The sequence below is a fragment of the Chelonoidis abingdonii genome, chromosome 5, assembly GCF_003597395.2.
Source record: "Chelonoidis abingdonii isolate Lonesome George chromosome 5, CheloAbing_2.0, whole genome shotgun sequence".
Lineage (NCBI taxonomy): Eukaryota > Metazoa > Chordata > Testudines > Testudinidae > Chelonoidis > Chelonoidis abingdonii.
In genome coordinates this window covers 63,047,661-63,059,177 of record NC_133773.1, presented here as the reverse complement: position 1 = coordinate 63,059,177, position 11,517 = coordinate 63,047,661, and the positions used below count along the sequence as shown (strand labels likewise).

Sequence of the window (11,517 nt, the reverse complement as noted above, 5' to 3'; positions counted from 1 at the left end):
AAAACAATGGAAAAAGTTTCATACCCAAATTCTTCTTTTCTTTTCTTTTCTTTTCTTTTCTTTTCTTTTCTTTTCTTAATGTCAATTATATTTTAGTAGCCAGATAAAATAAAGCACGGGGATATATGTATTTCATACTAAGCAAATACAGTTTAATTATATAAATGTGTAAACAGCACGTTTTTACAACTACGGTCAGCTCTTCAGTCCTTATTTGACGTCAGAGGGAATTTTGTCTGACTAAAGAGCGCAGGATGAGATCGACCCAGAATTATGAAAATGGCAGAGCTGAGCATGGGACATCCATAAAAACATCTCTCAGTAATTAGTTTATGTCGATGACCATATATATCTTGAATTAACATTTATTAGACTATGATCTTGCTTCCTTTACTGCAGTAAGTAGCCCCATTGACTTGAAGTCCACAGAAGGTAATCATTCAATTTAAGGACAAATTTATGATTTTATGATTGCTTAATTATGCTATTTAAATACCAGATTTGCAGCATGAATATCTTCCACTTGTTAAGTATTGTTGGCTATTTTACAAACATGTTATTCCAAAATTTAGTTACCAGAAACAAAGCTGTAGACAATTTCTTTCCTGGAATGTGGGTTCTACCCCTGCCCCCCTTTCCCCAGGCTGTCATTGCACAAACTTATCTAGAGCAAACAAACTCAGGAGCTTGTGCAAGAGGCCTCAGGTAACCAACTGGGGGCGTGCTGCATGCAACTCTTCAAACAGAAGAGGACATAATGATTAATCTAAGCAGTTCAGGAAGGTTTAAAATGAAGCAAAAGCCAAGTGGAAGGTATCCTTTCTGTCAGACTCCTCCTCAGCTTGCCACCGAAGATGATACTGCTGAGGATCTTGTGCACATGGCTGTGCCTCAGCGTAGTCTGGGTATGATTTCAATTTATTTGACTCTTTTGATATCTTGGCTTTCTCTTTTGAAAAAAGGGCATTTTATTGAATGAATATTCACGTAACAAACTAAAACAAATACTCTTTGGTTAGCTTGAAAAAGACACAGACACACACGCACTCAGGCCTACCCTAACCACTTCATTACTGGCCCTTCCCTCTTGAGTCTCTACATTTTACTGCCAATCTGGTTCCTCAAGAAGCACTGGAGATTAATTTTGCTGAAAGTATCTGGCAATGCGAAGAATTTAATGACCAATAATCAGTAGATTCAGAGATGAGACTGTAAGTCCTTAACCTATTCCACTGTAGCTAGGTACAGAGGTCTCCAAGCGCTGCGTGGGATTTTAGATGTTATTAGCCAAATTCTACTCTCAGTTGCACCCCCTGGATCCCAGTTGCCTTCAGTGGGATTCTCTGGGTGTACACGAGACAGAATTTTGTCTCATCTTTGCTGTAGTACGTAGGCACAGAATAAGAACGTTGCCATTGATTTCAGTGGCAGCATTATCAGGCTGAAAGAGAGCTAAGGAGTAATATCCTTTTCAGTAAGAAGAGCGGTAGCCTTAACTCCCAGCTATGCTAATTTAAACCTGTTGTTGGCTGGTTTAAGATTCAGCTTATAATACTTTGGTAAATTCTTATATACACATTTCCTTATTATTCTTTTTGAAAGAAATTAAGAAGTCAGAGTGTGTGTGGGTGATCTGATTGAACAGGAAGGGTCAATTTGGAGCTATTACAATCTATCATGTACTTATGTGTAAAGTCAATTTTTAAAAGCCCATGGAACATATTTAGGAACTTTAACGTTTTGGGGTTTTTTTTTGCTCATTAGATTAAAGATAAGTATGGGCCAGATCCTCAGCTGGTGTAAATCAGCAGTAGTCTGTTGATTTCAATGACTTTACTGGAAGCTAAGATCTTCCTCATCTCTGAGTTAATTTTTATTCTACTCTGATAATTTGTAATGTGGTCAAAGGTACCCAGTGGCACCTGATACCTCCCAAAGACATCTGTACCATCGGTTAGAGAAACGGAAATATTGCTGTGACCACTTTCCTGAACAAAGATTAGTATGCATGGTCAAAAATCCTTATGACATTTTGATTTAGAATTGAACAAGGACTTTTTCCTCTTTCAGGATTAAACAAAATCTTGGTATCTTTATTTCCTCCCTCAGACACCATATTATCATTATTTTCCTGTGCTTTTAAAGCTATACCTTCCAATAACGAGTAATAAACTTGTAGTTAACATCTGATTTTGACCCCTTGTAATTTAAAATTACCAGAAATAATAAAGAGAAATTACCACAAGCATTTCTATGCCCAATTGTAGCCCAAAGTGTAGACTGAAAACAGAGATTTGTTTTAGAAACTAAAAGACTATCAATTCAGTTTAAAGCAGCTGTTTTTATGTAAACATATAATATTAAATACATGCTTAATCATTCTGTTATTAAAAATATCTTAATCATCCTATACCATAGTTATCTGCTTTAACTAGATTAGAAGGAGAATCTTATTTGGACAAAACAAAACAATTTCATGCAGGTAACTTATGGACTAGATTACTTACACTGACTGATTATATTTTTCCACATGCCTATTTCTGCCATAGGCTAACTGTTTCATAGTATGTTCAGTGACTTCAGTTGTATTACTTCATTGTACTGCCGTCTGTGAAACTAATCTCATTTTTGCTTTTTTCCTTTGTCTCTATGGCAGGCAACAAATGAAGATAGCACATTTTTGAAGGAGGGAGGAGGTGTGCGTGGCCCCAGGGTGATGGAACATGGAATCCAATCCGACTGCAAACAGGAAAAGAGCTGGCCTTTCTGTGCAGATGATGACTGGGTAAGAAAAGAGGAGGGAAGCAGAAAGCTCAGCTAATCACCGTTACTCAAATGGACCTTAGGTGCACTACGCTTCCTTGGTGCCATGAACGTTTACTAAATATATCTTAGATCTGACATGGTATATCTGTACTGCATCAGTTATCATAGCTGTTTTACCTGATTTTCAGGTAGAACTGCTTCATGGGTCAGCAAAGTACTTGTAAGGGCATCAGAGTTGTGTTCATAATTACGGTCCCACCACCATGCCACTAGAATCCACTATATCACCAATAGTGCATTCATTATTGGAATTCCAGAGCACCAGGATCCAGGCTCAGTGAGTGCTGCAGGGCTACCCTTTGGCATATGCCAAGTGAATAGTGGCACAGAGCCTCCCACTTCTAAGCATTTTGTGTGGAGAGAGGGAAAAGGAGACAAAGGAACAGAGCAAGGAGGGTGAGAAGATCACAGGGAAATTAAAAATGAGCCAGTGAAAGAGAGGGAGAAAGGAAAGAAAAAAAGAAATTGAGGTACGTTTAGAGAAAGACAGAATCAGAAAAGTGCCTTAAAGAGAAAGAACAGATAAGAGTGGGATATTTTGAAGAGTGTTGATACCCAAAGACTAAATGGGTGATGAAGGGAGGAATATTTACTGGCAGGAAAGGAAGAACAAAAACAAGTTATTTCATATAAAATCTGATGGCAAAATGTTCAGTAAAATATACACACTGTTTGATTGACTGGATAGGTGTTTGTATAAGCACTCAGTCATAACGGGTCAGGTTCTACACCATCTGATGTCAATGGGAGTTTTGCCATTAACACCAATAAGAACATGAGCATTATATATAGTGATTGTTGCTTTGAAAATAGTAATCTGTGCTCCTCTGAGTCCTCTCAGTCTTAATCCTCCTCTGGGCACTTGCCATTTGTATTTTGGCTGTTTCCAAATCTCTTTGTTTTTGTAGGAAATTTTGCTTTTCTTAGACAAACTTCTATTATAGAGGGGCAGCTTCTGCCGCTTTTCCTCAGACTGAATAATGAATTTATCTTCACAGCACCTCTGCAGGGGTTTGTCATTATCCCCATATTACAGATGGGGAACTGAGACTGAAGGCCTGATTACCCACTCCAACACAGCAATTTTACACTTGTTTAACTCCAGTGATTTTGATGGAATTATACCACTGTAAAACCGATGTAACAGGGTAAAGAATCAGCCCCACATTAATTTTTCCAAGCTCTCAGAGGACATCTGTAGCAAAACTAGGGACTGAAAGCAGGTCTTTTGAGTCCCAGTCCAGAGTCTTAACCACAAGACAATCCCCCTTCTACTGAAAATAATTGGACTAATAGTGGAATAAGTGGAATATGTAAGATAAATGAAGGAATGAGGCAGAATCTGGCCTTGAGCTCATTAGTGGGTTTCCAGGCTTGTACAAAATGTGGTAGTCATAATATTAAAGAAATGTGTATCATTAAGCTATTTATCTTTCATTTTTCTCATTTTAGGGTCACAAATGTCCTTCAGGCTGCCGGATGCAAGGGTTGATTGATGAAACTGATAAAGATTTTCATCACAGAATACAAAGAATTAGGGAACTGTTGTTGGATAATGAAAACAAGTACAAAAAATCTAATGTGTTAACTGTGGAAACAATTAACTTCCTGAAAGGAAATCTGGCCAGTGCCCAGGGTAAGTATCAACATGTGCTGTTCTAAAATATATACCAACATTATGTTAATTTCGGTTAAAAGCAGCCAGTTGAAAGCAGGTTTGCTTTGTCCTTCTTGTAAGATCACCATGGCTTAAAGATATTGGGCCTCACTCTTCCCCGTATTTCACCAGTTTTATGTTAGTGTAACTACATAGAAATGGAATACACCTCTACCCTGATATAACGCTCTCTTCGAGAGCCAAAAAATCTTACTGCGCTATAGGTGAAACTGCGTTATATCGAGCTTGCTTTGATCTGCCGGAGTGCACAGCCCCGCCTCCCCTGGAGCACTGCTGTACCACGTTATATCAGAATTCGTGTTATATCGGGTCGCGTTATATGGGGTAGAGGTGTAATACATCATAAGGACCTGTACTTTATGCCTTTTCTGCAGTTAATGAGATTTTTGGGTGTGTGAGAAATGCAGGATCAGGCCTTAAATCTATATCTGAAAGAAATATTTCAAAAGCAGGCCTGAGGGGAGAGATAGCAGCTGTTGGCTATGGCAGGTGCAGAATTAGAACAACAATAATCTTCTACAGTATCGAGCTTCAAACACAGCAATTTACATGGGGCTGAATCCTGTAATCCCTTTGAAAAAGAAATTCTCATTGATTTTTTAAAAAAATCACTTGTTCTTTTACCATAGTTTTGAGACTATTGCTGCATCCCTGTGGAAGAGAATGCTTAATTATTTTTGAAAACATGGATATTTCCCTTTCAGAATTATACTTTTGCAAGAAAAATATTTGTGCAAAAGCAAGAATATATTTGCATTTTGTATCTAATTTCACATACCTAAAATCTTCATGATTATAGTCCATGTTTGTTTCAACCACATAAATTCCATTCATTTATTGCAATATTTTCTTTTTAAAAATGGTAATTATGTCCTACAAAAGGAATCAATATGTGCTTGTTTTCTTTCCAGCACAGCTGGGCTAATGTTGCCAAAACACACTAAGTTCATTTCCTGCACTACTTTGCACAATGAACTAATATTTAATTAAAATAAATATGCTACAATACTACTTATTATCAAAAAGGCAGATCAAACATAATAACAAGACTGTTAACTAAAATAAAATATTGTGCTAATTTCTACTTATCCAATATTATGGTATACATATACACTTAAAATCCTAAATGGATCTTTTTCCATGTTAATTTGGATCCTTGTAAATGTATTTCTGATTTTTTTTTTATTTATTTGTTTTGTATCTGCTGTTCCTGGGGGAGAAATCTCCCATTCAGCTGACAAGGACATTTTTCTGTTCCAGAGATTGACACTAAATATGGACAAGTTTCAGAAGATCTGAGAAGGAGACTTGTGACATTGAAGCAGAAAGTTCTTACCCAAGTAAACAGGATTAAAGCACTGCAAAACAATATCCGAGATCAGGTTGTAGAGATGAAGCGCTTGGAGGTAGGTGTCTGTGATGTAACTTCTGTTATTTCCAAAGCATAGCTACAAAAAACAGGGGCAGTCACAAGGTTATTGTTGGGGGGGTTGTGGTACTGCTACCATTACTTCTGTGCTGCTGCTGGCAGCGGCTCTGCCTTCAGAGCTGGGCAGCTGGAGAGTGGCAGCTGCTGGCCAGGATCCCAGCTCCGAAGGCAGAGCTGCTGCCAGCAGCAGCACAGAAGTAAGGATGCACGGTATGGTATTGTCACCTTTACTTCTGCGCTGCTGCCTGCAGTGCTGGGCCCTCAGTTAGTATCCGCCACTCTCCAGCCACCCATCTCTGAAGGCAGCAGCACAGAAGTAAGGGTGACGTGGTTTGGTATTGCCACCCTTACTTCTGCACTGCTACTGGTGCAGCGTTGCCTTCAGAGCTGAGTGCCTGGCCAACAGCTGCTGCTGTCCAGCTGCCCAGCTCTGAAGGCAGTGCAGAAATAAGGGTGGCAATACTGCAACTACCTCTGCAAAACCCTTTTGGGTCAGAACCCCGAATCTGAGAAATGCTGGTTTCCCCATGAAATCTGTATATTATAGGTTAAAAGCACACAGAAGATCAGATTTCACGGTCTGTGATGTGTTTCTCATGGCCGTAAATTGGGTAGGGCCCTAAGTATAGGCAGGTGATTTTTTGACAGGCACTATAGGTTCGCCTTCTCTACTAAGGGCCCAGTTCTGCCACTCTGCCTTGCTCTGAGTAGTACTCTACCTTACTCCAGGAGACTCCTACAGAAATCTGTGGGACCACACTGTACAGTGTGAATAAGAATGGCAAAAATTGGGTCCTTGCAGGGATGATTCTAGGGTTCCAGAATTGCCAATTATACATGCTGTAAACATCAGTGGATCTTTGGTGCTTCAGATTTAAAGACTGAGATTTGAAGCAAGTTCAATTGTAGGCTGGAGCACAGACAGTTGAATGAGAGGCAGTGGGCTCTAGTGTAACCACCAGAGTTCTCACTCTGGTAAAAAGAGATAGTTGTTTGAAAGAGTCAGGGATCACCATTTAAATAAATGTATTTCTCTCTGTCTCTTGTCAAGGTGGACATTGATATTAAGATACGTTCCTGCAAAGGATCCTGTGCTAAAAGTTTCAGTTACCAGGTGGACACAGAGAGCTATGAAAACATCCAGAAGCAGCTCACACAGGCCAGTTCAATCAATCTGCAGTCTGAACTTGAAACTAGTTCCTTGAAGGTGCTGAAAATAAGGCCACTGAAGGATTCTACTGTTCCTGGGCATTTTAAAACTCTACCTCTGCCAGAAACCCAAGAGCTAAACATTCTTGATGATATTAAACAGGTTGTGATGACCCTAGAACAGGCAGAAACAGAGGCAAAAGGCTCCTCAGTAGAGACCTCACATGTTTCAGTAGGATCAGGTGTAGGTGGAGGACTACAAGATGGCAAAATAGTGACTTCTGGTTATGGAAAGGAATCTGTTGGTTTGGGAGAAAGACCTAGCTCCTCTGTAATCCACCGTACATGTACCAAAACTATCACCAAAAAAATTATCACTGGTCCTGGAGGCCCTAGAGAAGAGATTGTTGAAACAATGACTTCACCTGATGGTTCTGACTGCTCCCATTTTCAAGGTTTAAGAAAGGAAGAAATAACAGGGCAAGGGGGCACCTTGCATGTCAGAGTGACCTCTCAGGGTGAGAGAGGAGACTTGTCAGAATTTGATGCCTTAATCCCAGACTTGGGAAAATTTTTTACCCCAGGGTTTGGGTCTACTGGTGGCAAATTCCATACTACCCACACAAGCACTAGTGGTACTGACCGTGGAACTGGAACTGGGAGTTTTAGCCGTGGTGGAACTGCTAGTCACACTGTGACTTTTGAAGGGTCGGAGAGTTTCACAGATCTAGGGGAGGGGGAAGAGGATATCTTTGACACATCTAGATTCCCTTCCAGCAAAGTTCAGAGTGGCAGTTCGGCTCATTCCAAGAAAATAATGACCAGCAGCAGTAGCAGCTCTACTAGTTTCAACAAGGGTGGCTCCACTTTTGAAACCAAATCACTAAAGAGCCGAGCAGTGACTGAGGAGTTAGGTGGGTTGCAACACGATGAGAGTGGAGAGGATACCCCAGACTTTCGGGCACGCAGCTTGAGAACAGGAAGAGAGAAGCTTGGAACAAGCTACACTGGGACAGGTATCCATCCACATGCCTGAAAATAGATCCTGAGTTAGCAGAGCCAGATTCAGTCCACAATCAAACTGACACACTGGTTACACTGCAATCCATTTAATTTGATTATACAATGCAAGCAATGTGTCTGTTTGTTGCCATTTAGGATAGGTAGAGACAAAATTTTATATCAATAATTGGACGCTAAATGAATTGCACAGAGAATGTTATCTGCAATTTAAATTGCATGTAAACTCTATTTTTTAATGTTGCATGGCACATTTCCCAATGGTGACCAAAATATGGTTAGCAAGTTCCCCTCAACATTATTACTGTTTGGATTCCCGTGAGCCTATGTAAAGTTTTACTGATAACTTCTGTCAACCAGATCAACTTTTTTTTTTAGACTGTGATGATGTCCGCCAGAAACACACTTCTGGTGCCAAAAGTGGCATTTTCAGAATCAAGCCAGCAGGATCCAATAAAGTTTTTTCAGTTTATTGTGACCAAGACACCACTTTGGGAGGATGGCTTTTGATCCAACAGAGATTGGATGGATCAGTGAATTTTAACCGGACCTGGCAAGACTACAAGAAAGGTTTCGGCAGCGTGGATGACAAAGGGAAAGGAGAGTTCTGGCTGGGCAATGAAAACATCCACTTACTGACCCAGAAGGACACTGTCCTTCGAGTCGAATTAGAGGACTGGGCTGGCAATGATGCTTATGCAGAATATAATATACATGTAGGTTCTGAGTCAGAAGGCTATGTCCTCAGTGTCTCTGCTTATGAAGGGACAGCTGGGGATGCACTCATCATAGGCTCAGTGGAGGAAGGTAGTGAATACACAGCTCATGATAACATGAAGTTCAGCACCTTTGACAGGGACAGCGACCAATGGGAGGAGAACTGTGCTGAAGTGTATGGAGGAGGTTGGTGGTACAACAACTGTCAAGCTGCAAATCTCAATGGCATTTACTACCGAGGAGGCCAGTATGACCCAAGGAACAATGTTCCTTATGAGATTGAAAATGGAGTGGTCTGGATACCATTTAGAGCCTCAGACTATTCTCTCAAAGTTGTTAGAATGAAAATCAGGCCCACTGAAACTCTTTAGGCAAACCACAGTAAGACAGGTTGTTTTATTTTTGTTTACTATACCTCAAAATACATGGTGTGTCTTTACCCAATCAAACTGAAGGCAACCGAGACACATTTGTGCTTTAAAAAAAATAAACATTGTTTAATTGTAAAAGCATTTCTTCTGTCTTCTTATTCACAACCAATACAGCTTGCAAAAAATGTCAAGTTTTATAAATCTTTATAAAGAATAATAAAGCTATGATATTATAGCAAGCATAGATATTACAGGTTTCAGGAAACATATTTCTGATGGGAAAAGTGTTTCTCCTCTGAATTTTGTTAAGTATTTTCACAAATTAAGCAAACACACACACTTAAGGTGATAAAGTCAAAAGATGATTATAGCTTGCTGGTCTCTTCTACTCAGTTACCGATATTCTAGTAGAAGTTAATTAATAAAAAATAATAAAAAATACACTAATATACAGTGATTTTTTCAGGACATAGTTGGAGATGGCAAGCTGATAGAATCATAATTTCTGGGGTCAGTAGATCACATTTTAAATCAAAAATTACATTCAATACACAGAAAAAATCAAATAACATCAAAAGGTGGAATTTGAACAGTGCTTTGCAACAAGCCAGCTGGTTCCCATAATAGTCCCTTTCCATTCCACATTCTTTTTAAGACATATCACTGTCTGGCTATGCCAAAAGAATGACAGGAGACATTAGATATGGGTTTAATCAGGCTGCAACTTTATTATTAGACAGATGTCTAGAACTAACCCGGTGGATAAAATGTGAGCAGTACAAGTGCAAAATGTATGTCCCTCCAGCAGATTCCCTGCTGGAACCTTAGTAATTCCAGCCAATCCCAGGGTGGGGGAGGGTGGCTTTCACCAGCTTCACCCCCCTGCCTTTTCATCCAGGTCCCTCCAGCAAATCCCTTGCCAGGACATTACCGACCACACCTCCTAATAGGAGGGATTAAGGTGGACTATAATGATGGGGCGGGGGGTTGGCTCCCTGCTGTACCAATCACAGGAGTCCCCAACTGCCCCCAGTTTGCTCAGTTACCAAGCACCTCTCCTTAATTCCTTTTCCAAGCCATTTTTTTGTTCTTTTGTGCCTTAATTTATGGAGTACCTGCACTGAACATCCATTATACACTTAAATAAAGAGTTGCGTTCTGAGTGAAGAGGGAGTGGCCAGGCCCAGCTGACCTTTTTAAACCCATCATTCCTGCATGGTAAATCTTTTACCACGCTGGCAGCTCTTTCAGCACCTTTACGTCTCCCCTCCCCCCCAAGCCAAAAAACATTGCCTTCTTCTCCCGGCCAACCAGCCAAACTCCTCCCTGCTTAAGTGCAGGGTGGCAATTTGCTGAACTTAATCATTTACCTCAACTGCATTGAAGAATGTTTTAAAAGTCACACAAACTTTTACTGCAATATTCTAAAATATTCCTTGAAAAGGGACACTTAGGAATGGGAGCCCTCCTTTAACAAGTTAGAAAATGAGTGGGTACCTATGCCCCAAATTATACAATATATCACTTACAATACAAAGTTTATATTTTTGTAGTAGGCTTCCTTTCAGAATGAATTGTTAGACTAACACTGGGCCTTTTCAATGGTAAACCCACAAAATCTAGAGTATCGTCTCCTTTTCAATACACGAACATCCTTTAGTCACAAGCAGGACATCACATAAGTCACATAAGCAATTTATAAAACCTTTACAACCCTTTACAAATGCCTACTAAATTAAAATGCAATTATTGCTCTTGATAGTCACTGTACAAATAGCACTGTTGGATCCAGTATTTGCCTGTCATAAACTCCCAACACAAGAAAAATTCAGTTAAAGAGGAAAGTTGCTTTTGTGGTGAAGTCACTGGACTGGGACTCCAGGAATGTGGGTTCAATTCCATTTTGCTTCAGATTTCCTGTCTGACCTGGGGCAAATCTAAATGGCTTGCCTCAGGTCAAACATGAAATCTGAAGCATTCTGTCCCTGTTTCCCATCTGCAAAGTGTGAATAGTACAGTATTATTTCCCCTCCGTATGTGTTTTGGCTAGTGGATTTGTGTAGTCAACAATTAAACAGTCTCATTCTGCGCCCCTCCCAAAGGTCCCTGTACACTGTGGTGAAGTGACTCTCCACACAGTGTACAGTGTGATGTGCTAGGAGTGTCCCATCTTGCACAGCAGAACAACATTGTTTCTGATGGATTCAAATTCTCTCATAGCCACAAAGGGGGATGGAAGGCAGGCTTTACCTTTAATAAGTGAAAACACTTATGCATTTGGAGGAATGACTTCTAGATGGCTGTGGACATCTTAGTTCCCAGTCCTT

At 40.1% G+C, this 11,517-nt stretch overlaps 1 protein-coding gene across 1 annotated transcript; it reads left to right on the top strand.

Annotated features, from left to right (window-relative positions):
* The first annotated feature begins 854 nt into the window (after positions 1 to 854).
* On the top strand, positions 855 to 9,203 carry FGA (fibrinogen alpha chain). Its single transcript, XM_032779099.2, has 6 exons — positions 855 to 905; positions 2,657 to 2,785; positions 4,279 to 4,462; positions 5,765 to 5,910; positions 6,985 to 8,098; positions 8,481 to 9,203. Exons 1-6 carry the CDS (start codon positions 855 to 857, stop codon positions 9,188 to 9,190), a joined length of 2,334 nt encoding a protein of 777 aa, XP_032634990.1. The 3' UTR covers positions 9,191 to 9,203.
* Positions 9,204 to 11,517: the final 2,314 nt, after the last annotated feature.

Bases quoted from the DNA above. Each gene is read 5' to 3' on its own strand.
- FGA (XM_032779099.2), top strand. From the start codon at position 855: ATGATACTGCTGAGGATCTTGTGCACATGGCTGTGCCTCAGCGTAGTC. The intron at 4,463-5,764 runs GTAAGTATCAAC...TTTCTGTTCCAG, and splicing joins AAATCTGGCCAGTGCCCAGG to AGATTGACACTAAATATGGA. The intron at 8,099-8,480 runs GTATCCATCCAC...TTTTTTTTTTAG, and splicing joins AACAAGCTACACTGGGACAG to ACTGTGATGATGTCCGCCAG.